Source organism: Bubalus bubalis, chromosome 16 (genome assembly GCF_019923935.1).
Source record: "Bubalus bubalis isolate 160015118507 breed Murrah chromosome 16, NDDB_SH_1, whole genome shotgun sequence".
Classification (NCBI taxonomy): Eukaryota; Metazoa; Chordata; class Mammalia; order Artiodactyla; family Bovidae; genus Bubalus; species Bubalus bubalis.
Window position 1 is genome coordinate 50130166 of NC_059172.1, and position 23102 is coordinate 50153267.

Sequence of the window (23102 nt, forward strand, 5' to 3'; positions counted from 1 at the left end):
AATACCAGCAGTATTTTAGTCTGTAAAGTCACAACTGGTTAAACAAGAGTTTGTTTTACAATTACTATTTGTTAAACAATCATATACAATTTGTGAACTTTTTTCTGTTATTTCACAATAAAAAAGAATCCACTTCCCACATATTTAAAATACTGAACTTTCTTTTCTATATTATACGTGGTATGTGAAAAGTAAAGAACATCTGCATTATGAATTGCATGTGAATTTTTTTCCTTACCCCCACATGGCAAATTATGTGAACACAAGAAGTTTGCCTTTTTAGTGATGCCATTAAAAAAAAACAAAATACAAGTAACAGCTATACTATCCTTTTTCATTTGCCAATCTATTAGGCTAAATTAAGGATACTGCTCTAAGTCATTAAGGGATATGGGGAAAGTGTTAAGGGATAAAAGAAAACAACAAACTACAAAATATGGTTTCTCAAATTTTCACCATCTGTGAATCACACTTCATAGGCACTGCACATAGCGTGATCAATGCACTTAAAAAATATTAACTGCATTTAAAAACACATAGTAAGATATTCCTATCAGTGAGAGGGATGACTGTATACCCTCACCATTGTACGCATGTCCAGTATATTTATTTTGCTTATTTGAATTAAACTACAAAATCTTAATTCAATTATAGCATGTCAGGAAGGCAGTAATGTTTGGTGGTGGCTCTATGAAATAGTTATGGATATGTGTATAAAATCTTAGAGGCTCTACTTTCAAATATTTCTGAATTTAGGCATTTCTTCATTGTATTCTTGCTACCATTCTAGACCAAAATAGCCTCCCAATCTGTCTGCATCACCCTTCGATCCTACCCCTTCACACTATTCTCAGCACAGCACCCAGAATGATACTGAAAAAGGTCATCTCACCCCTATGCTGAGAACTTGCAGTTGTTTCTATCTCACTCAGAGAAAAGATAAAATCTTTGCAAAAGTCCACTAGGCACTCTAAAACTAGTCACCCTATTTTTTCTCTCCTAAAACTCACCTCTCTGCTGTCACACTGGTCTCCTTGTTCCTCAAACACATATGCCTCTCACTCAGAGCTTTTGCTCTTTTGCTTCCTCTGACTGGACTGTTTTTCCCCTGGAGAGCTGAATGGCTCCCTCTTCACCTCCTTCAAGTCTTCCATCGAGAAGGTACCATATGATTAAAGTCTTCCCTGATAACCTAGTTATAACCACAATGTTCTCTAACTCAACTGCCTATGCAGTTTACTTATTTTCTTCTTAGCACATAGTACCATCCTATATATTGCTTATTTTACTTATTTTATTATCTATGTTTCCCCACTAGACTACAAATTTCATGAAACTGGAATTTAACTGCTGGATTCACATTTGTATCCCTAAGCACATAGAACAGTCTTGGAACAAGCAAGAAGTAGTTCTTCACTGGGGAGTGTCTTCGGTATTCTGTAACATACTCTGCTGCTAAGTCGCTTCAGTCGTGTCCGACTCTGCGCGACCCCACAGACGGCAGCCCGCCAGGCTCAGCCATCCCTGGGATTCTCCAGGCAAGAACACTGGAGTGGGTTGCCATTTCCTTCTCCAATGCATAAAAGTGAAAGGTGAAAGTGAAGTCGCTCAGTCGTGTCTGACTCTTAGCGACCCCATGGACTGCAGCCTACCAGCCTCCTCCGTCCATGGGATTTTCCAAGCAAGAGTACTGGAGTGGGGTGCCATAGTACACAAAAATATACTCAAAACAAACATTTTAACCTAAGAGACACAACAGATTTTTAATCCACTCTTGTTGCATTTGTTTTCATTTAAAGTACTTAGAAATCATCTCAAATGTGGCAAATAACAACCATGAATTTCTCTGAGGGAAGAAAATCATGTGTACATATTTTCAGAACTGTTCTTCAGAGCCACATGCTTTTTAGACAGACTGAAACACATTATTATTTTAAGTACATGTGGGATGTAAAGTTCATGTCTGCTTGCTGACTTAAAATACTGGCCTTGGGCTCAACAGAGCAATTTAGAGATGACCTTTAGTTGTTATCTATGTAAAACTAAAGGCCTAAAGTCATGAAAGTAATTGAGACTGCATGGAGATAATGTTCAGGGTGAAGAGAGAAAAAGAGAAATCATGAGGGCCACAAATACTTAAACAGGAAACAAAAGGTCAGAAGAAAATAACAGATAGGTGTAAAGACTGGTAACAGAAAAATAAGGGAACAGGATGTCCTAAAATGGAGAAGCTACAGAGACCGATACAGGATGAGGACTGAAAAAACTAGATTTAAAACCTCATTTGGGATTATCTTAACAACTTTACTGATATGTAATTAACTTATAAAATTCATCCATAGTTATTTTTGATATATTCAGAGTTGTGTGACCATCACCACTATCAGACTTCAGTACATTCTCATCACCCCCCAGTATAACTCTTACCCATTAGCAGTCACTCCTCATTTCCCACTCTCAGACTCTAATTAGTGATTTAGACAGATATGAAAACTGAAAAAGCAAGGAATTACATGTAAAAAGGGCATATTCTTTGACAGTAAAGGGAACTAGATAGATAGGAGGAGGTGTCAGGAATGGCTGTTGAAAATGGGAAGCAATTTCAACATGTGGTAGGTTGAAGAGGATTCAGGGCACAAAGACTGAAAGGCACAAGAGATAGAAGATAAATATTAGTACTAGCTCAGACACTGGGTGCAGATGAATAGGAGAATCAGAAGCAATAGATGCATGGGTCTGACTTGGAAAGGAAGAGTTACCTTAGCAGACTGAGGTGACAGAGGTAAGGAATTACTAAGAGAATACCTAAAAATGGAGGACTGGGAAGAGCCAATGATAGAAAGTAGACTCAGATGGTAAAGAACCTGCCTGTGGCAACCCAACCCAGTATTCTTGCCTGGAGAATCCCATGGACAGAGGAGCCCGGTGGGCTACAGTTCATGGGGTCATAAAGAGTCAGATGTGATGAGCGACTAACACTTTCATTTTCATCTAAACCTTGGTAGAGTTTTAGATATTTCAAGCTTTACTATTTTAAAATGAATGTCATAAATACATAATATAAATTTTCTCTTACTAGAATATACAAAGTGGCAAGAGACTGTCACTCTCACCCCAACAATGAAAAAAATCAAGCCAAAAATGCTTTAAAAAAAAATAGTTTTAAGACATCAGAGAGTAGAGAACATTAAAAAACCAAATGAATTAAATTCCAGAAAGTGATAAACCCTTCAAATCAGGCCCATCACTACTCTCAACCCTAACACAGCAGGGAGAGAAGGAATGCACTGTAGACAGGATTAAAGTGAAATAAGCCAGACTTCTAACAATCACATGGAGGCCAGCATGACAGTTTAGAATTCAGAGGAGTGATAGAGGCAAGGCAGAGTGGTCTAAAGTACTAGATAAAGAATTACAAGAAACCCCAGACATGGAACAAGTCTATACCCACTCATCAACTCTTTCCCATGGGGCTTTACTAAATGCATAGGTAGCACACTGAAAAGCTGGGAGCAGGACAGAAAAGCTGAAAGAGATCCCCTGGTGAGGTGTGTGGGCCTCCGTAAAGTACAAGGCAGCCACTTGCCAAAAAGGACTGGGGAGGTGAGCAGGGAGAAACCTACCAGAGCGCTCCAAGTTTCCAGCTACCGATGGCTCTGGACCTGGCAGAGAGCTAAGAAAAAGCCCCCCAAGGCATCCTAGACTTTTGCATACTCTAAGACAGCTGCCCTCCAGAAGCTGGGATAACGGAAACAAAGCAGAGATCCAATGAGACACAGAAAGCAGGACTAGATAACAGAGACTCCCAGCAACCTAAACAGCTGGCAGCAAGGCTACAAAACCAATCTCTGGAATCAAGTCAATGCTCAGATCTCAAATTCTACTCAAGAGAAAGTTATGATTCTGCCCCAAACTATTTCAATGCAGTAGTGAACCGAATCAAATTAAAAGCGGCAACAAAGCACAGACCCCTCTGACTTATAAATCAGACTATCAATTTAGTGGCCTGACAGAATAAAGAGTATTTTGAAGGTAAATCTTAAGTAATAAATAAATTTCAGGATCCAAATTTAGATAAGCTGTCTGGCATGTAATCAAAGATTACAAGACAAACAAGAAAATGTGGTCCATGGAAGAGACAGTCAAAATAAGCAGACACAGATAGGCCCAAATGTTAAGTAATCTGGATGAAAATGCTAAATTTAGCAGAAAAGATAGATGATACACATGAAGCAGGAGAGAATTTCACCAGAGTAATACAAATTTTTTTTTTTAAAAAAAGGAAGAACCCCGGAGAAGGCAATGGCACCCCACTCCAGTACTCTTGCCTGGAAAATCCCATGGATGGAGGAGCCTGGTAGGCTGCAGTCCATGCGGTTGCGAAGAGTCAGACATGACTGAGCAACTTAACTTTCACTTTTCATTTTCATGCGTTGGAGAAGGAAATGGCAACCCACTCCAGTGTTCTTGCCTGGAGAATCCCAGGGACAGAGGATTCTGGTGGGCTGCCATCTATGGGGTCACACAGAGTCGGACACGACTGAAGCAACTTAGTAGCAGCAGCAGCAGCAGCATCTGTTACCAGCTTTCTGAGATTTGAGAAAACAGAGACTCACATCAGTTTCAGAAGAGTCTGATTCTCACCAGGTCCACGTGGCTGGTTAGAGTCAGAAGTTTGATTCCCACTTTTTGGGCTTTCCCAGGTGGCGCTAGTAGTAAATGCAGGTTTACCACAAAACCTTGCCACCTGCCAATGAAGGTTAGATGTAGGACACGCTGGTTCGATCATTGGGTTGAGAAGATCCCCTGGAGAGGAGAGGGGCAACCCGCTCCGGTATTCTTGCCTGGAGAATCCCATGGACAGAGGAGCCTGAAGGGCTACGTCCATGGAGTCGCACAGAGTCGAACACGACCAAAGTGACTTAGCACAGCCACTTACTAGCTATCTGTCTTACCCTATTTCCTTCTCTAATTTTACCTTCTCTCTGTTTCACCTTATGTAAAGGTAATAATAATGCTCAACTTTCAGGGATTTTGTGAGAATTAAATCACATGATATATGTCAAGTGCCTCACATATAGTGGGTCTGCATTAAATGACAGGTAGCTACTGTTTATTAAAAAAAAAAAAAAAAGGAAGAACCCAAAACATATATTAGGAAATAAAAATGTATCAGAAATGAAGAATTAATTACATGGACTTCACAACAAAGAAGACTGGTAAACTCAAAGACAAATTAATAGAAAATATTCCAACTAAAAGAGAAAAAAAGAGGAGGAGAAGTAAAATAGAATGCTGGAATTCTACTGGACAATTTCAAATAGTCTAACATACATGTAATTGGGGGCTTCCCTGGTACCTCAGCTAGTAAAGAATCCGCCTGTAATGCAGGAGACCTGGGTTCAATCCCTGGGTTGGGAAGATCCCCTGGAGACAGGAACGGCTATCCACTCCAGTATTCTTGGGTTTTCCTGGTAGCTCAGACGGTAAAGAATCCCCCTGCAATGCAGGAGACCTGGGTTCAATCCTTGGGTTGGGAAGATCCCCTGGAGAAGGGAATGGCTACCCAGTTCTCTTCTCCAGTATTCTTGCCTGGAGAATTCCATGGACAGGTGAGCCTGGCAGACTACAGTCCATGGAGTTGCAAAGAGTTGGACACAACTGAGCAACTTTCACTTCGCATGTAATTGGAGTCCCAGGCAAGGAGAGACTGAACAGAACAAATATTTGAAGAGAAAATGACCAAGAACTTTCTATAAGTGAAGCAGGTCATCAGTCAAACAAATTTAAGTTGAGTGAAGCCCAAATAGGATAAAAATATACCAGAGAATTAACCTAATGGGGTTGCAGAGGAATGTAGATTAAACTACTTGAAAGAAATGGCTTCAGTTTTTACTAACATTGGTGGCTGCTACTGCTGCTGCTGCTAAGTCACTTCAGTTGTGTCCGACTCCGTGTGACTCCATAGATGGTGGAGTTTAGGTCAAATCAATATAGTTATCTACAGAGCCTGTTCCTAAAGAAACCAGGGAGGTTTCGATAATAATTTCTCTTGTACAGTTGAATCATTTTTCTCCAAATTTAGATATGTTAAATGTGTAGAGTTATATTTCTAGGTTTAGGGTATGCCACAATCAAACTTCTTCATTTCAACCTAACTTAATTTTACTCTGTAGATTTTTAGTGAAATTTTTTTTAATAAAAATTAAGAATAAGTTAAACCATCAAGCTCAATTTCTCTCCACCTAAAAATCCTCTCTAAAAAAATAAAAAAAAAAAAACCTAAAATTTCCATCTACCAATATGAACTTTTATAGTCAAACTTAATATACCTCCAAGGAGGGGAAAACCAGTATACTCAATTATTAGATTAAGAAGCTGAAGGTATGTTTTATGCACAGACATTCATGTGATCTGATTTGCATTGTTCAAAGATCTCTATTTGCTCTGCAAAAAACAGATGTAAGAAAAACAAAAACAGAAACCAGGAAACCAATTAACAAAACAACTGAACCGGTATAGGAAAGAATTAGCAATAATCTGAATTAGAACAACAATTCTGGAAATAAGTGGCTTCGTTTAAACAAATGAAAAGAAGTTTAGATAGTAAATAAAGTGGGGGTGAAAAGTAGTGTGATAGAGAGTGATTTAGATAGGGGATAGTATTTTTAATAGTGGAATGAGGGAAAAGATGAAACTGGAGCCATAACCTAGACATAAGAAAACAGTGAAGTCATGGAGAAAAGTTAACAGTCTTCCCAAGGTTCTCCACAAGTTTAAAGATGTATGGCCTTAGCCTGGATCTTGTATTCTTTAACCTCTATACCACACTTACAATTATGCTTTGCCCAAGGATTATAAGCAACTAATAAAGGGCTTAATTCTTCCATTTTGACAAAAAGCAACAGCTACACTGGAATCTAATAAGCACTAGCAGTCATTGTATCACCCTCAGCCCTTAGCGCATTCTACACATAAGAGATTCACAATCAGAGCATTCGCCCAGAGCAACTTTCTGTATCTGCATATGTGTATCACTGTATGTGTTTGGGAGGGGGACAGAGAGGGAAATACTGTTAAAAGCAAGAGGTCCTATACAAAGACACTTTACTGACAAAGCAGTTTTCAATCTAACCCAGAATCTCAACAGTAGTACTGCTTTGTGAAGATAATTAGTGAACTTTGGACTACTTTATTGTTCATTCATTTAACATGAATCATTAAATATACTCAGACATTACCCCAATTCCAACATGGCAAATAACAGTAAGCTTTTTGTGTTGTTATGGTATATGCTTCCATTCCCAACATGGTTTAAGGTAGGAAAAAATACAACTGAGAACCCCCAAATAAGGAATAATAATGAAAATGATGTGAATACTTCTGAAATTTTTCTCCCAAACTGTCAATTTCTATGGCTAACAAAAACTTGTTTTCACAAGTTTTTGTGAAATGTAATGTAATTACATTTCAAAATATGTATTTTTTTTCAAGTAATGCATAAAAAATGTAATTTTTTTCAAGTAATGCATGAAAATTACTAGTTTTATAAAAACAAGTGATAACAAAGAAGAAAAAATGAAGACGCATTTTTTTTGAGTAGACCCAAGCTCAAATATCATACCTCCTTCTTATTAACTGTGTATTCCTAAATAATTTATTTAATCTGTCTTTTTCTTAGTTTTCTCATATGTAAAGCACAGATATAGTGTTGTCAGGATCAAATAAAATAATATATATATAATAATATTATATACATATATAATATATATAAAAGGCATTTAAAAAATACATTCAGTTCAGTTCAGTTGCTCAGTCATGTCCGACTCTTTGCGACCCCATGAATTGCAGCACGCCAGGCCTCCCTGTCCATCACCAACTCCCAGAGTTCACTCAGACTCACGTCCATCAAGTCAGTGATGCCATCCAGCCATCTCATCCTCTGTTGTCCCTTTCTCCTCCTGTCCCCAATCCCTCCCAGCATCAGAGTCTTTTCATTACATTTGTTCAAATATTAGAACAAAGGTAGCTTAGTTCAGCTACCTGAAAGGTAGCTTAGGAACTTACCTGGTGGTCCGGTGGTTAAGATTCCAAAAAAAAAAGGCTGCTTATTGCTAATAAGCACATAAAAAGATGCTCAACATCACTACTCATTCAGTTCAGTTCAGTTCATTCAGTTCAGTCGCTCAGTCATGTCTGACTCTTTGCGACCTCATGAATCGCAGCACGCCAGGCCTCCCTGTCCATCACCAACTCCTGGAGTTTACCCAAATGCAAATCAAAACCACAATGAGATACCATTTCACACCTACTAGAATGACAATAATTTTTAAAAAGAATAGACAATCAACCAAGACATACTTATATAGCACAGAGAACTACACTCAATATTTTTCAATAACCTCAGATATGCAGATGACACCACCCTTATGGCAGAAAGTGAAGAGGAAATAAAAAGCCTCTTAATGAAAGTGAAAGAGGAGAGTGAAAAAGTTGGCTTAAAGCTCAACATTCAGAAAACGAAGATCATGGCATCTGGTCCCATCACTTCATGGGAAATAGATGGGGAAACACTGGAAACAGTGTCAGACTTTATTTTTCTGGGCTCCAAAATCACTGTAGATGGTGACTGCAGCCATGAAATTAAAAGACGCTTACTCCTTGGAAGAAAAGTTATGACCAACCTAGATAGTATATTGAAAAGCAGAGATATTACTTTGCCAACAAAGGTCCGTCTAGTCAAGGCTATGGTTTTTCCAGTGGTCATGTATGGATGTGAGAGTTGGACTGTGAAGAAAGCTGAGCACCGAAAAATTGATGCTTCTGAACTGTGGTGTTGGAGAAGACTCTTGAGAGTCCCTTGGACTGCAAGGAGATCCAACCAGTCCATTCTGAAGGAGATCAGCCCTGGGATTTCTTTGGAGGGAATGATGCTGAAGCTGAAACTCCAGTACTTTGGCCACCTCATGCGAAGAGCTGATTCATTGGAAAAGACTCTGATGCTGGGAGGGACTGGGGACAGGAGGAGAAGGGGACGACAGAGGATGAGATGGCTGGATGGCAGCACTGACTCTATGGATGTGAGTCTCAGTGAACTCCGGGAGTTGGTGATGGACAGGGAGGCCTGGTGTGCTGCGATTCATGGGGTCGCAAAGAGTCGGACACGACTGAGTGACTGAACTGACTGAACTGAACTGAAGGGAAGAGAACCTGAAGAATATATATGTATGTGTATGTGTGTGCGTGCATGTGTGTGTGTGTGTGTGTGTGTGTGTCTATTGTTATTTAGTCACTAAGTCATGCTTGACTCTTTGCAACCCCATGGACTGCAGCCCACCAGGATTCTCTGTTTATGAGATTTTTCCAGGCAAGAATACTGGAGTGGGTAGCCACTTCCTTCTCCAGGGGATGTTCCCCAACCAGGGATCAAATCCACATCTCCTGTGTTGGCAAGCGGATTCTTTACTGCTGAGCCACCAGGGAAGATAACCACATACACCTGAAGCTAACACAAGATTGTAAATCAACTATAATTCAATATAAATATATAAATAAAGGAAAAGAAGCATTGACAAGGATATAGAGAAACTGAAACCCTCACACTTTGCCAATAGGAATATAAAATGTTGCAGCCACATTTTAACACTTTTTTAAAAAATTGAAGTATAGTTGATGTATGATATTACATAAGTTACAGGTATTCAATATAGTGATTCACAATTTGTTTTTTCCTAATTTTTTTGGCCCCAAAATCCGTGTGGTCTGTGGGATCTTAGTTCCCTGACCAGGGATTGAACCTGAGCCCTCAGCAGTGACAACAGAGTCCAAACCACTGGACCACCAGAGAAGTTCCCACAATTTTTAAAGGTTATACTCTATTTATAGTTATTATAGAATATTGGCTATAGTCCCTGTATTCTGCAATACATCCTTATAGCTTATTTTATACATAATAGTTTGTACCACTCAATCCTCTACCCTCATGTTGCCCTTCACCACTTATTTGTTCTCTATATCTGTGAGTCTGTTTCTTTTTTTGTTGTATTCAATAGTTTGTTGAATTTTTAGATTCTACATTTAAGTGATATATATGTGTCTTTCTCTGATTTATTTCACTTAACATAATATCTGCCAAGTTTATCCATGTTGTTACAAATGGCAAAATTTCCTTATGCCCAAGTAGTATTCCATGGTGTGTACACACACACACACACACACACACACACAGAGTATCTTTATCCATTCATTTGTTGACTGGCAGTTGAGGTTGCCTCCATATCCTGGCAATTAAGTAAAGTCAAAGAGACAGAAAAGTAGATTAGCAATTACCAGGAGCTAGGAAGAAGGGGTGGAGAAGGCAATGGCAACCCACTCCAGTACTCTTGCCTGGAGAATCCCAGGGACAGGGGAGCCTGGTGGGCTGCCGTGTATGGGGTCACACACAGTAGGACACGACTGAAGTGACTTAGCAACAACAATAGCGTTGTACACCCAAAACAGATGCATTTTACTATAAGTAAATTATATATTAATAACTGTCTTTCAAAAAAAAACCTGAACAGCTACAATCTCATGTCATGTATTTTAATACACGCAGAATTCTAGTCTGCTAAATATCATCACGCAATCTAGTCAGATGAAAGCAGGCTACATTCTCAAGCCAAAGAGTGCTTTGCTCAATTCATGTACACACTAAACAAAAAAGAAAAGTCAGAACAGTTATAAATTACATTATGAACACATATAAAGTGATTTAATAAATCAATCTCGTTATGGCTACTCACAGCACTATGGTTTTGATTACATGTAACTTCGTCAGAGTTTATGGGGGCTGGGGTGGAGAAGGCAATGGCACCCCACTCCAGTACTCTTGCCTGGAGAATCCCATGGATGGAGGAGCCTGGTAGGCTGCAGTCCATGGGGTCGCTAAGAGTCGGACACGACTTCACTTTCACTTTTTCACTTTCATGCATTGGAGAAGGAAATGGCGACCCACTCCAGTGTTCTTGCCTGGAGAATCCCAAGGGCAGGGGAGCCTGGTGGGCTGCCGTCTATGGGGTCGCACAGAGTCGGACACGACTGAAGTGACTTAGCAGCAGCAGCAACTCCTTCAGAGTTTATGGGGGCTGGGGTGGGGTGTATACCTGCTTTGTATGATTTCCAAAACTGCAAATAAAACATTTGAAAAAGTATTCTCCCATTCCCTAATTAGACAGGTATTAATGCTTTGTGCTTAGTTACGCAGTCGTGTCCGACTCTTGCGATCCCATAGATGGTATAGCCTGCCAGGCTCCTCTGTCCATGGGATTCTCCAGGCAAGAATACCAGAGTGGACTGCCATTTCCCTCTCCAGGGAATCTTCACAACCCAGGGATTGAACCCAGGTCTCCTGCATTGCATTCAGACTCTATACCAACTGAGCTACAAGGGAAGCCCAGTGGGATGTAGCTCTCCCATCAACATCCAAGTTCTTTTCCCACCTCACCAGAAGGTAAGTATCCCTTATCTTTGACTTCCTTCTATTGTCTCTTCTCATTTTCCCCACCCTTTTATCTAGAAAGACCATCTGCTTTTTCCTCTCACTCCACAGTAGAACTTTAACAACACTTAACATCTTCCTGTTTCTCTGAGCATTTTCTGAAAGTAAATTGTCAATTTCAGGTTTTTTTATAGGAAAATACTTCTAAAAATTACCTGTTTCAATTAGAATTTCCCATACTGCAAATTTTTAAATTAATTCTCCTTTATGAACACTGCCTATTATTTTCTCATAGTAAAATTCTTATCAAATCCCTACTGATTTCACAATAGGAACTCAAATTACTCTGCTTCTCATTAGTCAACAACCTCTCTTTCCATGCTCTTAGCCATGTCTTCCACACTACTCAAGCCACAAGTTTAGAGCACGTGCTAAGATTTCCTGAATCATCCAAATAATATAAAAATTCTGACCACTGGCCTCTAAATATTTATTGCAGATGTCTATTTATTCTCATCTCCTACTTCACCTGTGTTGTTTTTATGTTTCTATTTTTCTTCCCTTTATGACAAGTTTTTATTTGTATCAAATACAGAGTACCATAAGTAAATATAAGATTATGACTTGAATATTGTAATACAGCTTATAATTGGGCAAATTATCCAAAATTTATTACATGTTTGAGTACACACTGATGAAATTACTTGGCATAACTTGGAAAGATAAATATTTCTGTACCTTATTTAACCATTTGTTATGTATATATGTGGTACATATATGAACACATGTGTGTGTATATGTGTACAAACACACTTCTGAATTAAATATACTTGTATAAAAGCTAAAGATTTATGTATTATCTTTAATTCCTTTAAAAAAATCTATTATATTAAATTGCATCTGCATTCAAAGCAGAAATGTAAAAAAATGATCACTTTGCTTAGTACACATGAATTTACAATGTAATAGAAAATGAAACAAAAATTTCAATTGAAATACTATATTCCTGTTTAATTGACATTTACCTGGCACTATCAGACTATGGAAATAAACCTCCTACTTTAGGTTGTTGAGAGAATAAAGATTCTATTGTGTATTACTATACCCCCTAAATTAAGATTGAACATTATTATAGTAGGAAAGGTGGCATTTAATTTTCTTCTTTATTAATATGGGAATTCTCAGGAAACAATCAGGGCAGTGTCTGTACTCCTGGGATGCAGTTTCATGCTTTTCCATCAGTGGAAGTCTGGCTTCTCAGGAAAGGTGCAGCCAGTCCTCCTAATTACGACACTTGCAGCAGCGTGGCCAGCACGGATGCATTCGGTTAGGGGCTTGTCAGAGACCAGCTGAGACAGAAAACCTCCAACAAATGCATCTCCAGCTCCATTGGTATCAACAATTTCTTTCTGGTCTTGATCCAAGACAGCAAAAGCGGTGACTTCACTTTCTGTAGCCAGTATGGTGTCCTCTCTCCCTTGGGTGAAAATCACAATTCGCTGCCTCTTTGAGTTGACTTTTGGCAGAGCCTGTGTCTTTCTGGCTATTTCTTTAATGTCTTCAGTCTCAAAGCCTTGCTATCTAGCAAAAGTGGCAGCTTCCACCTCGTTTCCAAAAAGTATGTCAACAAAAGGCATAACTTTTATCAATGATTCCTTGTAGAACTGACTAATAAATGGTGCAGACAGATTCAAAGTGAAAATTCTGTTGTTTTCAGAAGCATGGTGAGCCACTTTTAAAACCGACTCTGGAGAAACTGTGAGGAAAAAACCTGCTATATAATAAACTCTCGCTTTGTCTACCAATATCCAGTTTTTCTCCATATCAAGATGTTTTTCCTTTTGATAACAGTTGGCAGCAGCAAGACTAGCTACAAGTCAGCTGTTGCCACCAGTGATGCATGCAGCACAAGTTCCTGTTGGCTGCTTATGCTGTTCATAGTAATGAGCATCCACATGGGCTTCAGCAGCTTTTTTCTTCAGGATCTCCCCAAATTTATCTATCCCAATGCATCCAAAAAATGTTGCTGCTTTGTGTGGCTGCTGAATCATCCACTGGGCCACTTTAATTGAATTCTGGGTAGAGCCACCAGAATGATATTCAACTTTTAATTTTTTTACAAGTTCATCAAACAGTTCCTTATGTTTCTCTTCAGCCAAAATCTGGTCATTAGGTTTAAGAGAATACTTATCAAGGAAATCCTTATCCACTACAGCAGTGATGTCAAGAAGAGGATTTCCCATTCCAAAGAGAATATTTTCACTGATGGCCATCATAGCTTCACCTTCCAGCCCCACGCGACAGCGCTCACGTCCGATGCTCTGCGTCCGCACGGGTGGCAGCAGCAGGTACCACAGCCACTGCTTCTGGGCTCAAGCACTCCGCGACCCGGGAGCGCGTCCTCACACACCCCGCGCGCAGGCGTCCCCTCTCCCCACCCCACCCCCATTTTTATGTTTTTAAATGAGCCATGCAAATCCTTCCTTAAAGCTAAATTTCTTCTCTTACCTAAGTTTTCCCCAAGTTCTTCCCTGAACACTGATATAGCTCTGTCCTTGACACTTCATCACTTTCTTCCTACAACAATAGTTTAAAATCTAAATTCTTTGCTCAAAATAAAAAATCTTGCCTAGTTAACTCTCATCTATTTTAAGTGTGTGTGCGTGCACTTAGTTGCTCAGTCACATCTGACTCTTGCGACCCCATAGACTGGAGCCAGCTAGGCTCCTCTGTTCATGGGATTCTCCAGGCAAGAATATTGGAGTGGGTTGCCATTTCCTTCTCCAGGGGAATCTTCCCAACCCAGGGATCAAACCCAGTTCTCCTGCATTGCAGTCAGACTCTTTACCGCCTGAGCTACGACGGAAGCCCAATTTTAAGTGTAACTAAACCATAGTGGTAACCCACTCCAGTATTCTTGCCTGGGAAATCCCATGGACAAAAGAGTCTGGCAGACTGCAGTCCATAGAGTGGCAAAAGAGTTGGTTACGACTTAGTGACTAAACAACAATACCACCCCTTACATTTTTCTTTCCCATTAATAATTTTTTAATAACTAAACTATTTTCTGCTTCAAGGCAGGAATTACCCATGAATACACTCCAAAATCTGTTAAGGGCTATGTATCTAAACACTCAAGCACCATAGAAGAGATGCAATGAAGAGAACTGTAGGCTAGCATTGTAAGCCTGCTATGTTCAAGCAGTATCTGTAATGTATTATCCAAAACAAGTCACAGCTTCATTGGGTCTCATTTTCCTCTTCAAGAAAATGAAAAAAAATACCTGCTCTATTTACTTCACAAAGAATAAGGCTGGTGGAGGGGGAGAATTACAGGCTCTATAATCATCAATCAACACAAATGTAAGGACGTTATTTACTTTATCATTGTTAGTCATAGTTATCATGACTAAAATAAGCCTATGTTTTTTTTTTAAAACCAAACTCAATGCACAACAAATTAAATGAATCAGCGTTGTACATCATTTATTCATCAATAAGGTAACTTTTGTATTATAAGACTAATGAAAGCTATGTGTTTAACAATAGGGTTGTTAATTTTATAGTATATTAATTCATTCTCAAGGTGAAAAGATAAATACTCTGCTAGATAATTGCCTTCAAATTTATTAAAATCAAGAGTGTTTAAATATCCCATTCACTTTTGTACCCAAATAGCTGAATTAAAAAATTTAAGAAATTCTGGGCTTCCCTGGTGGCTGCTTAGTGGTAAAGAATCTGCCTGCCAATGCAGGAGACACAGGTTCAATCCCTGGTCCAGGAAGACTCCACATGCTGCAGAGCAACTCTGCCCGTGCACCACTATTGAGCCTGTGCTCTAGACCCTGGAGCTGCAACTACTGCACCCATGTGCTGCAACTACTGAAGCCTACATACCCTAGAGCCATGCTCAGCGACAAGAGGCCACCGCAGTGAGGAGCCCTTGCACCACAACTAGAGAGCAGCTCCCACTTGCCTCAAATAGAGAAAAGCCCGCACGGCGACAAAGACCCAGTACAGCCAAAAATAAATAAATAAAAATATTTTTTTAATGTTTTTAAGAAATCCAAAAAGTTGTTTAAAATTGTACAAATCTCCATTCGCAATGGCACCCCACTCCAGTACTCTTGCCTGGACAATCCCATGGACCGAGGAGCCTGGTAGGCTGCAGTCCATGGGGTCGCTAAGAGTCGGACACGACTGAGTGACTTCACTTTCACTTTTCACTTTCATGCATTTGAGAAGGAAAGAGCAACCCACTCCAGTGTTCTTGCCTGGAGAATCCCAGGGATGGGGGAGCCTGGTGGGCTGCCATCTATGGGGTCGCACAGAGTCGGACACGACTGAAGCAACTTAGCAGCAGCAGCAAAATGTCCATGTACATTCTCTCACTGTGCTTTGAATCCATCACTTGTTATAAAGAACAGACTGCAGAGACCAAGAGAGATACAAAGTATACATAAAAGCACAAAATAAAGATGTTTCAAAACCTGACTGCACCAGACACAGGGAAAACAGTCTCAACAAAAACTCTATGAACAATCTGAATGATATCCTACAGCAAATCAATTTCTTCTTCTTCTTTTTTTTTTTTAGCAAATCATTTTCAAGTATAATTCCAATCTAAAGGCATGCATGAATACTATCAAAAGGAGTACAAATTATAAATGACTACATTTATACGATTCTCATAGGAGTTGTTTTTCCTTTTCAAGCAAGAATCCGAGACAGAAAAGCAGAATTTTCATACTCTTGAACTGTATGGTCCAGTATGGTATATGCTAAACACAAACAGGGATTTCCAGATGGCTCAATGGTAGAGTCCACCTGCCAATGCAGGAGACGCGGGTTCAATCCCTGAGTAGGGACGATCCCCTGGGGAAGGAAATAGCAACCCACTCCAGTGTTCTTGCCTGGGAAATCCCATGGACAGAGGAGTCTGGCGGGCTACAGTCGATGGGATCCCAAAAGAGTAGTGGGCACAACTTACCAATTAAACAATAAACACAACAACTACTGAGAGCTTGACAAGTAGTTAGTCCAAAGTAAGATGTGTTCTAAGTGTAAAATGAACACCAGATTTCAAAGATTTACCAAGAAAATGTAAAATACCTTACATACGTGGCTCTCATTTAATATTTCTACTAAACAGCAGTGATTTAGATGTAGTCCAACTCTCACATGAAAGAAACAAGATACCAGAGGTATTAAACAGCTTGGTAGTATCTCAGCAGGGTCTAGAAGCTGATAACGTCCAACTTTCCCTCATTCATAAAAAGAATTCATCCTTTAAGACTCAATTTGAGCACCTCCATCCTCATCAGATGCACTCATTCTCTCTCCATCTCTCAGGCCAGGTGATCACATCATTCTTAGTATTTTGGATCCACCATCCTTACATGCCATTATAACCATACTGTTATAATTTGTGTTTGTCTCCCCAGATGGACTAGAGAACTTATTGAGGACAAGTACTATCTCATTCGTTTTTCTATTCCTAGAACCACTGCTGTACCAGGCACCCTGTAGGCCCTCTGGATACAAGATCTTCCATAAAATGGACTTTTAGCCTTAGTCAGGTACAACAAATCAAGTAAATGAACTGTACTGAAACATTCACCTTTATAATTTACATGCCTTAAATTATTTTTGGAATATGGCAAATACAATAAAATGGGTAATTTATACTATCAAAGAAACACAAGTTACACAGCATAAAAAAAATTGCTTCACCCTGTTGCTCTGAAAAATTTGGTCCAATGCTCTGATAAGAACTCTGAACTCGGGAAATTCAACATTCTTGGTTAGGTATAAGTTCATTTACTGAATGTGCTTACTAAGTGCAAAAACACTGGGCTAGATTAAAGAACGATTCCTGGACATGGGAACTGATGTACCAGTCTTCAATTAGTTGAAAATTTTAGAATCATTTACAGCAGAAGGAAGAAACAATGAATCATATGCTTAATATACAATTATTACATAAAGTTATAGTTTCTAGAATTCCTAAATGCAAGCATGCCAACTTTTATATCCCATGAAACAGAAAAAACTGTAAAATCTATGGATGAAAACAATGTACATATATTGCTTGCCAAGAAAAACTGCAAGCGACATGCATACAACGCACAACACAACAGAGACTTTCCTAAGAAAAAAACTGGTTTGGAATCTACTAATTTAGGCAAAATTACTTGAAGCAGCTCTATATGCACTTTGTACCTATGTAAAATCACTCTTGAAATAGGTTTGAGTTAAATAATCCAGTCAAAATGTTTTTCAGTACTTAAAGACTATCATAATATTAAACAAGCAGTTATCTTCAACAGTACAGACCTCAACTAAAGCACTTCGGTCTAATTTGCTCCTCTGAATAAGAGCATCAGCCCCAGCCCTGGCTGAGTTGCTGAGAGGCGTCTTATGTGGAAACTTAACCACAAGCCAAGGAGGCAAAGGTACAAAGTCTAGGCTGGAATCAGTGTTCCTGGATCTCCCTACAGCCTTCCTTCTTTTCATAATAAGTCTCCACCACTCTTCTAAGAATAGCTTTCCTTTTTCTGAATCTCTTCTAATCTGTGGCTTTGCTGCACCAATGTTACACAATTTTCCCAACAGCATCTTTCTGCCTGACACCCACCTGCAAAGATTTTGGGGTACTGCTTTAATAAATAATCTTGTTCCAAGACAAAGGTCTCCTTCTTTACACTCAATTCAACACCCACTGTTCAAAATAAAAATATAATTACAATCTGAACTCCCATCAGACTAACAGAAGGAAAGAACTAACACAGGCTCCCTCTTTCACGTTCCTTATCTCCAGACTTTACTCCTTACTTATTTTTCTCCTTTCTTATTTCCCTCCTCAATGCCTGCTCCACCCGCCCCCCAAAAAAACTCCAAAGCTGCAGAATCTCGTTTTTAAAGCCAAACCATCTAGCGAGGAAAATAAGCATGCGCTTTTTTCCCTTCAATTATTTATTGTTCCTCCGTCACTCAGACTTAGGCAAGTATTTTTAATCTGACCGCCCTCCCAGAAAGATGATGCGCTAAATACACACAGAAATAATACTGTCTTCCTGAAGCAAGTGGATTCGCGGCAAAAAAAAAAAAAAAAAAAAGCAACCGGGGAAGGGGGGTGCGTGGAGAAGAAAAAGGATCTGTAGCCCCCAAAGCCGGAGATGGGACAAGGGGGCGAAAAGAAGCGGGGAGGGGGCGGGGGACGGTTCACAACTGAGAAGTGCAACACACGCACTCGGCAGAATTCAACAATTCGACCAGAGAATAGGACCCGCCACCGCGGCTCCAGCCCGGTCCCGAGAACAAGGGGGTGGCTTCCCCTCGCCCTTTCGGACAATACTAACTCCCAGGAGCCCCCCCACCCACCACCCCCGACAAGAGGGTCCTGGTGGGATGCGGGCACCTTCGGAAGGGAAGCTGGCAACGGCCGGGATGGAAGCAAGGCCCAGGGAGAGGTGAGTCGGACTGGGGCAGCGCCAAGAGTACGGGATGAAGGGTCAGAAGCGGACACCCGGGGGACTTGGGGCCGCGGCAAGAGACTCTCCCATCCAAGACCCCAGGGGCCCTTCAGCGCCTTTGGAGAGCAGGGTCCCCGGTTCCGGCCCCCGCCGCACCTACTGTTCCTCACCTCACGCTGCCTGAGCCTCTGCCTCCACCACAACCCAAGGCGCCACAGCCGCAAAAATCCGAGCCATTTTCCACTCAGTCGCCTCAGCCGCTGCCGAGAGCTTCGGCGGACTCCGCGGCCAGCCAAGCATAGACGTCACTTCCGGTCGGGAAAGCACCGCCTTCCGCACCCAGGCTTCTTTCGGATTGGCTGGTGCGGAGGGCCTACCTGAGGTAGTGGGCGGGTCTTGGGTGAGTCGCGTGAGGCTCTAACTCGGGTAGCTGCGAATGAGTCCGGCTCCTGGGGTATAGTGCCCAGCAGGCTTGGAATGTCTCTCTGTGCAGCCCCAGACCAGAGTAGAGGGACTCCGGGGACCCCAGTCGGCCACCTCTCAAGCCCAGCGTCGAAAGCTCCCCCCAGCCACTGAACTACTTTACTGTTCCCGTGCCCTCTTCTTGGACTCTGCGCTCGCCTCCATCCAGACGGCAGCTCCCAGATTCGTGGTTTTGGCCCCAGGCCTGCGGACATTAGCTTGTGATTGGAGGATTGAAAGGAACAGGGAAGATATAAAATCGTTCACTCCAACCAGCGTCTACCGTTTCCTCACAGTGGATCAGGTGCTGCGGGGTGTGTAATTAGTAGTCCGCCCATCACGTGGAGTGTTAAAGTGCTTTCGCATCACATTTAATCCTCACAACAGCCAGGTGAGAAGGTGGCCCAATGATAACTCAGAACCAGACGGCTCTTTTCTACATCACAAAATATCTTTACATACAATCTCCATAATAATACCTTCCTCATGAGAATTGAATGAGCTTATGCTCATAAAATAGTCTTCAAGTGTTACATTAAAAAAAAAATTACGTGGCCGTGTTAAACAGATAGGAAAATTACCCCCGTTTTACAGACAGTGAAGTTGGCGGCATGATTCAAACTTAGTCCTAGCTCTAATCCATAGTATTTTTATCTTTTAAACAGACCTCCTTTCAGAGATTCACAATCTTAATGTGATAGACTAGTTTGCAATTCTCAGTAAAAACAAGAACAAAAAGTCACCTCAGACTGACTGGAGTTGCTCCTCTATGGAGTCTAGAAGCAACTGTATGATTATTCCTTCTCGCTGTGACTATCATCTCTAGTCTACCCACCCTTCCATTTCCACCAACTCCCCTTCTCCCTCCTTGTATACACACTTCCAGGCAGGCTTTACACACCCTTGAAAAATGTCCCTTAGGAATCCGCTTAGTGCTACAGCATTGTTCTGCTTTATCTTCTGATCAAAGGAGGAATTTCTAGAATTGGCAGCTCTTTCTCAAGAGATTAAAAAGGGAGGGGGAAACTAATTGTCTCAGACTGGTTTCCTAGCTTCTGTTCCAGAACTGAGTGTGCCTTCTAAAAGAAGGAAAGGGATTTTAGAGAACACTGTGTTTTGAGGGAAGGTTATCTGTTTGACTTTTTTGTATCTTATATTTTTCTTATGAGAAATATTTTCTCTGGGACCCAGCAGCAGAGGGCCCTTGCTTGAGTGAGCTCCTTGTTGCAATTCAGACTTCATTATTTTACTACTGTTTTATTATGGCTCTTGAATAGCCAATACTTCCTTCATAGGCTCTGATCAATCAGAAGGGTCCTAATAAGAAGAAGAAGAAAGGCAGCTTGATGGTTCTCCAGATTCCAAAAAAGCAGCATTCACAAACTGCCAAGTGTCAAGAATCTGAAATGGTAGCCCTCTCTTAGTTTATCTCATCTCTGACAATGAGCATATGAAGATGCATGTGTGAACAATAGAAACAAACTTCTAGGAGAAAGTGCAAACTGATGCTGCTATCTTTTGGAACCAAATAGGACATAGCTGGCACCATTTCTCCTCTTTCCCTTCTCCCACTGGCTTCAATATTAAGATTTAAAGGTAGAGGAAAGAATTGATGAGGAGGCATTATATTTTTAAGTGTTCCAATCCTAACCTCCCTAACCTTCCAATCCTAACAGAGAATGTCACAGCACCATAAATATCCCTAAACTTCTTTCAGTACTAAATGAGAAATGGGCAACCCTATTTTGCCACAGGTAAAAAATACTGACTGACATTTATTGAGCATTTTTGAAGGCCAGCCCCTGTTCTTAGTGCTTTATAAGTCATGGAGAGGAAATTACAAGAATCCCTCCAACAAGCTTATAAAATGGTACCATTATGATATCCTTATTTTATAGCTGAGGAATTTGAGGAACAGAGGACATAAATAATTTGTCCAGGGTTACACAGTTACTCAATAGTCTGTTGTTTAGTCACTAAGTCATGTCCAACTCCTTGCGACCCCATGGACTTTAGCACTCCAGGCTACCCAGTCCTTCACTGTCTCCCGGAGTTTGCTCAAACTCATGTCCATTAAGTCACTGATGCTGTAACAGGAGGGAAAGGGGCAGGGCACAACTTTTGAAAGAATGACATAGCCCGAGGACACAACATAAACTGATTAGAATCAAATGGGACCAAGACTAGACCTTGATGGCAAACAAGACTAGACCTTGATCCTCAATCACTAAGTGAAGTGACACACCCAGAGGTGCCATGACAGTTCCAGTTCAGTTCAGTTCAGTTGCTCAGTTGTGTCTGACTCTTTGCAACCCCATGGACTGCAGCATGTCAGGCCTTCCTGTCCATCACCAACTCCCATCACAAACTCCCTGTCCATCACAAACTCATGTCCATTGAGTCAGTGATGCCATCCAACCATCTCATCCTCTGTTGTCCCCTTCTCCTCCCTCCTTCAGTCTTTCCCACCATCAGGGACTTTTCCAATGAGTCAGTTCTTCACATCAGGTCACCAAAGTATTGGAGTTTCAGCTTCAGCATCAGTTCTTCCAGTGAATATTCAGGACTGATTTCCTTTAGGATTCACTGGTTGGATCTCCTTGCAGTCCAAGGGACTCTCAAGAGTCTTCTCCAAAACCACAGTTCAAAAGCATCAATTCTTTGGCTCTCAGCTTTCTTTATAGTCCAACTCTCACATCCATACATGACCACTGGAAAAACCATAGCCTTGACTAGATGGACCTTTGTTGGCAAAGTAATGTCTTTGAATATGCTCTCTAGGTTGGTCATAACTTTCCTTCCAAGAAGTAAGCGTCTTTTAATTTCATGGCTTCATTCACCATCTGCTGTGATTGTGGAGCTCAAAAGAATAAAATCTGTCACTGTTTCCACTTTTTCTGCATCTATTTGCCATGCAGTGATGGGACCAGATGCCATGATCTTAATTTTTTGAATGTTGAGTTTTAAGCCCCTTTTTTACTCTCCTCTTTCACCCTCATCAAGAGGCTCTTTAGTTCCTCTTCCCGTTCTGCCATTAGAGTAAAATCATCTACATATTTTAGGGTGTTGATATTTCTCCTAGAAATCTTGATTCCACCTTGTGCTTCATCCAGCTGGGCATTTCGTATGATGTACTCTGAATAGAAGTTAAATAAGCAGGGTGACAATATACAGCCTTTCCCAATTTTGAACAAGTCCATTGTTCCATGTCCAGTTCTAACTGTTGCTTCTTGACTGCATACTGGTTTTTCAGAAGGCAGGTAAGGTGGCCTGGTATTCCCATCTCTTTAGGAATTTTCCACAGTTTGTTGTGATCCACACAGTCAAAGGCTTTGGCATAGTCAATAAAGCTGAAGTAGATGTTTTTCTGCAATTCCCTTGCTTTTTCTATGATCCAGTAGATGTTGGCAATTTAAAATGATTCCCCTGCATTTTCTAAATCCAGCTTGAGCATCTGGAAATTCTCAGGTCACAAACTGTTGAAGCCTAGCTTGAAGGATTTTGAGCAATACCTTGCTAGCATGTGAAATGAGTGCAATTGTGCAGTAGTGCAGGTTAAGAAGCAACAGTTAGAATCAGACATGGAACAATTCTCCAAGTCAGGCTTCAACAGTATGTGAACCGTGAATTTCCAGATGTTCAAGCTGGATTTAGAAAAGGCAGAGGAACCAGAGATCAAATTGCCA

At 40.7% G+C, this 23102-nt stretch overlaps 2 protein-coding genes across 4 annotated transcripts in view; both read right to left on the bottom strand.

The window, feature by feature from the left end:
* PIK3C2A (phosphatidylinositol-4-phosphate 3-kinase catalytic subunit type 2 alpha) overlaps positions 1-19305 on the bottom strand; it is a 108500-nt gene extending 89195 nt beyond the window's left edge. For 2 of the 3 annotated variants that reach the window (XM_006077764.4, XM_044929579.2), the window contains exon 1: positions 19125-19304. The gene's annotated coding sequence lies outside the window, so the exon portion shown is untranslated. Of the gene's footprint in view, positions 1-19124 lie in introns of all 3 variants that reach the window. The other variant, XM_045162976.1, reaches the window with a different exon arrangement.
* Positions 12624-13902, bottom strand: LOC102390640 (adenosine kinase-like). The gene is given in 1 exon segment (XM_045162977.1): positions 12624-13902. A coding segment is annotated over 1 exon segment (1038 nt). The 5' UTR covers positions 13756-13902; the 3' UTR covers positions 12624-12717.
* Positions 19306-23102: the final 3797 nt, after the last annotated feature.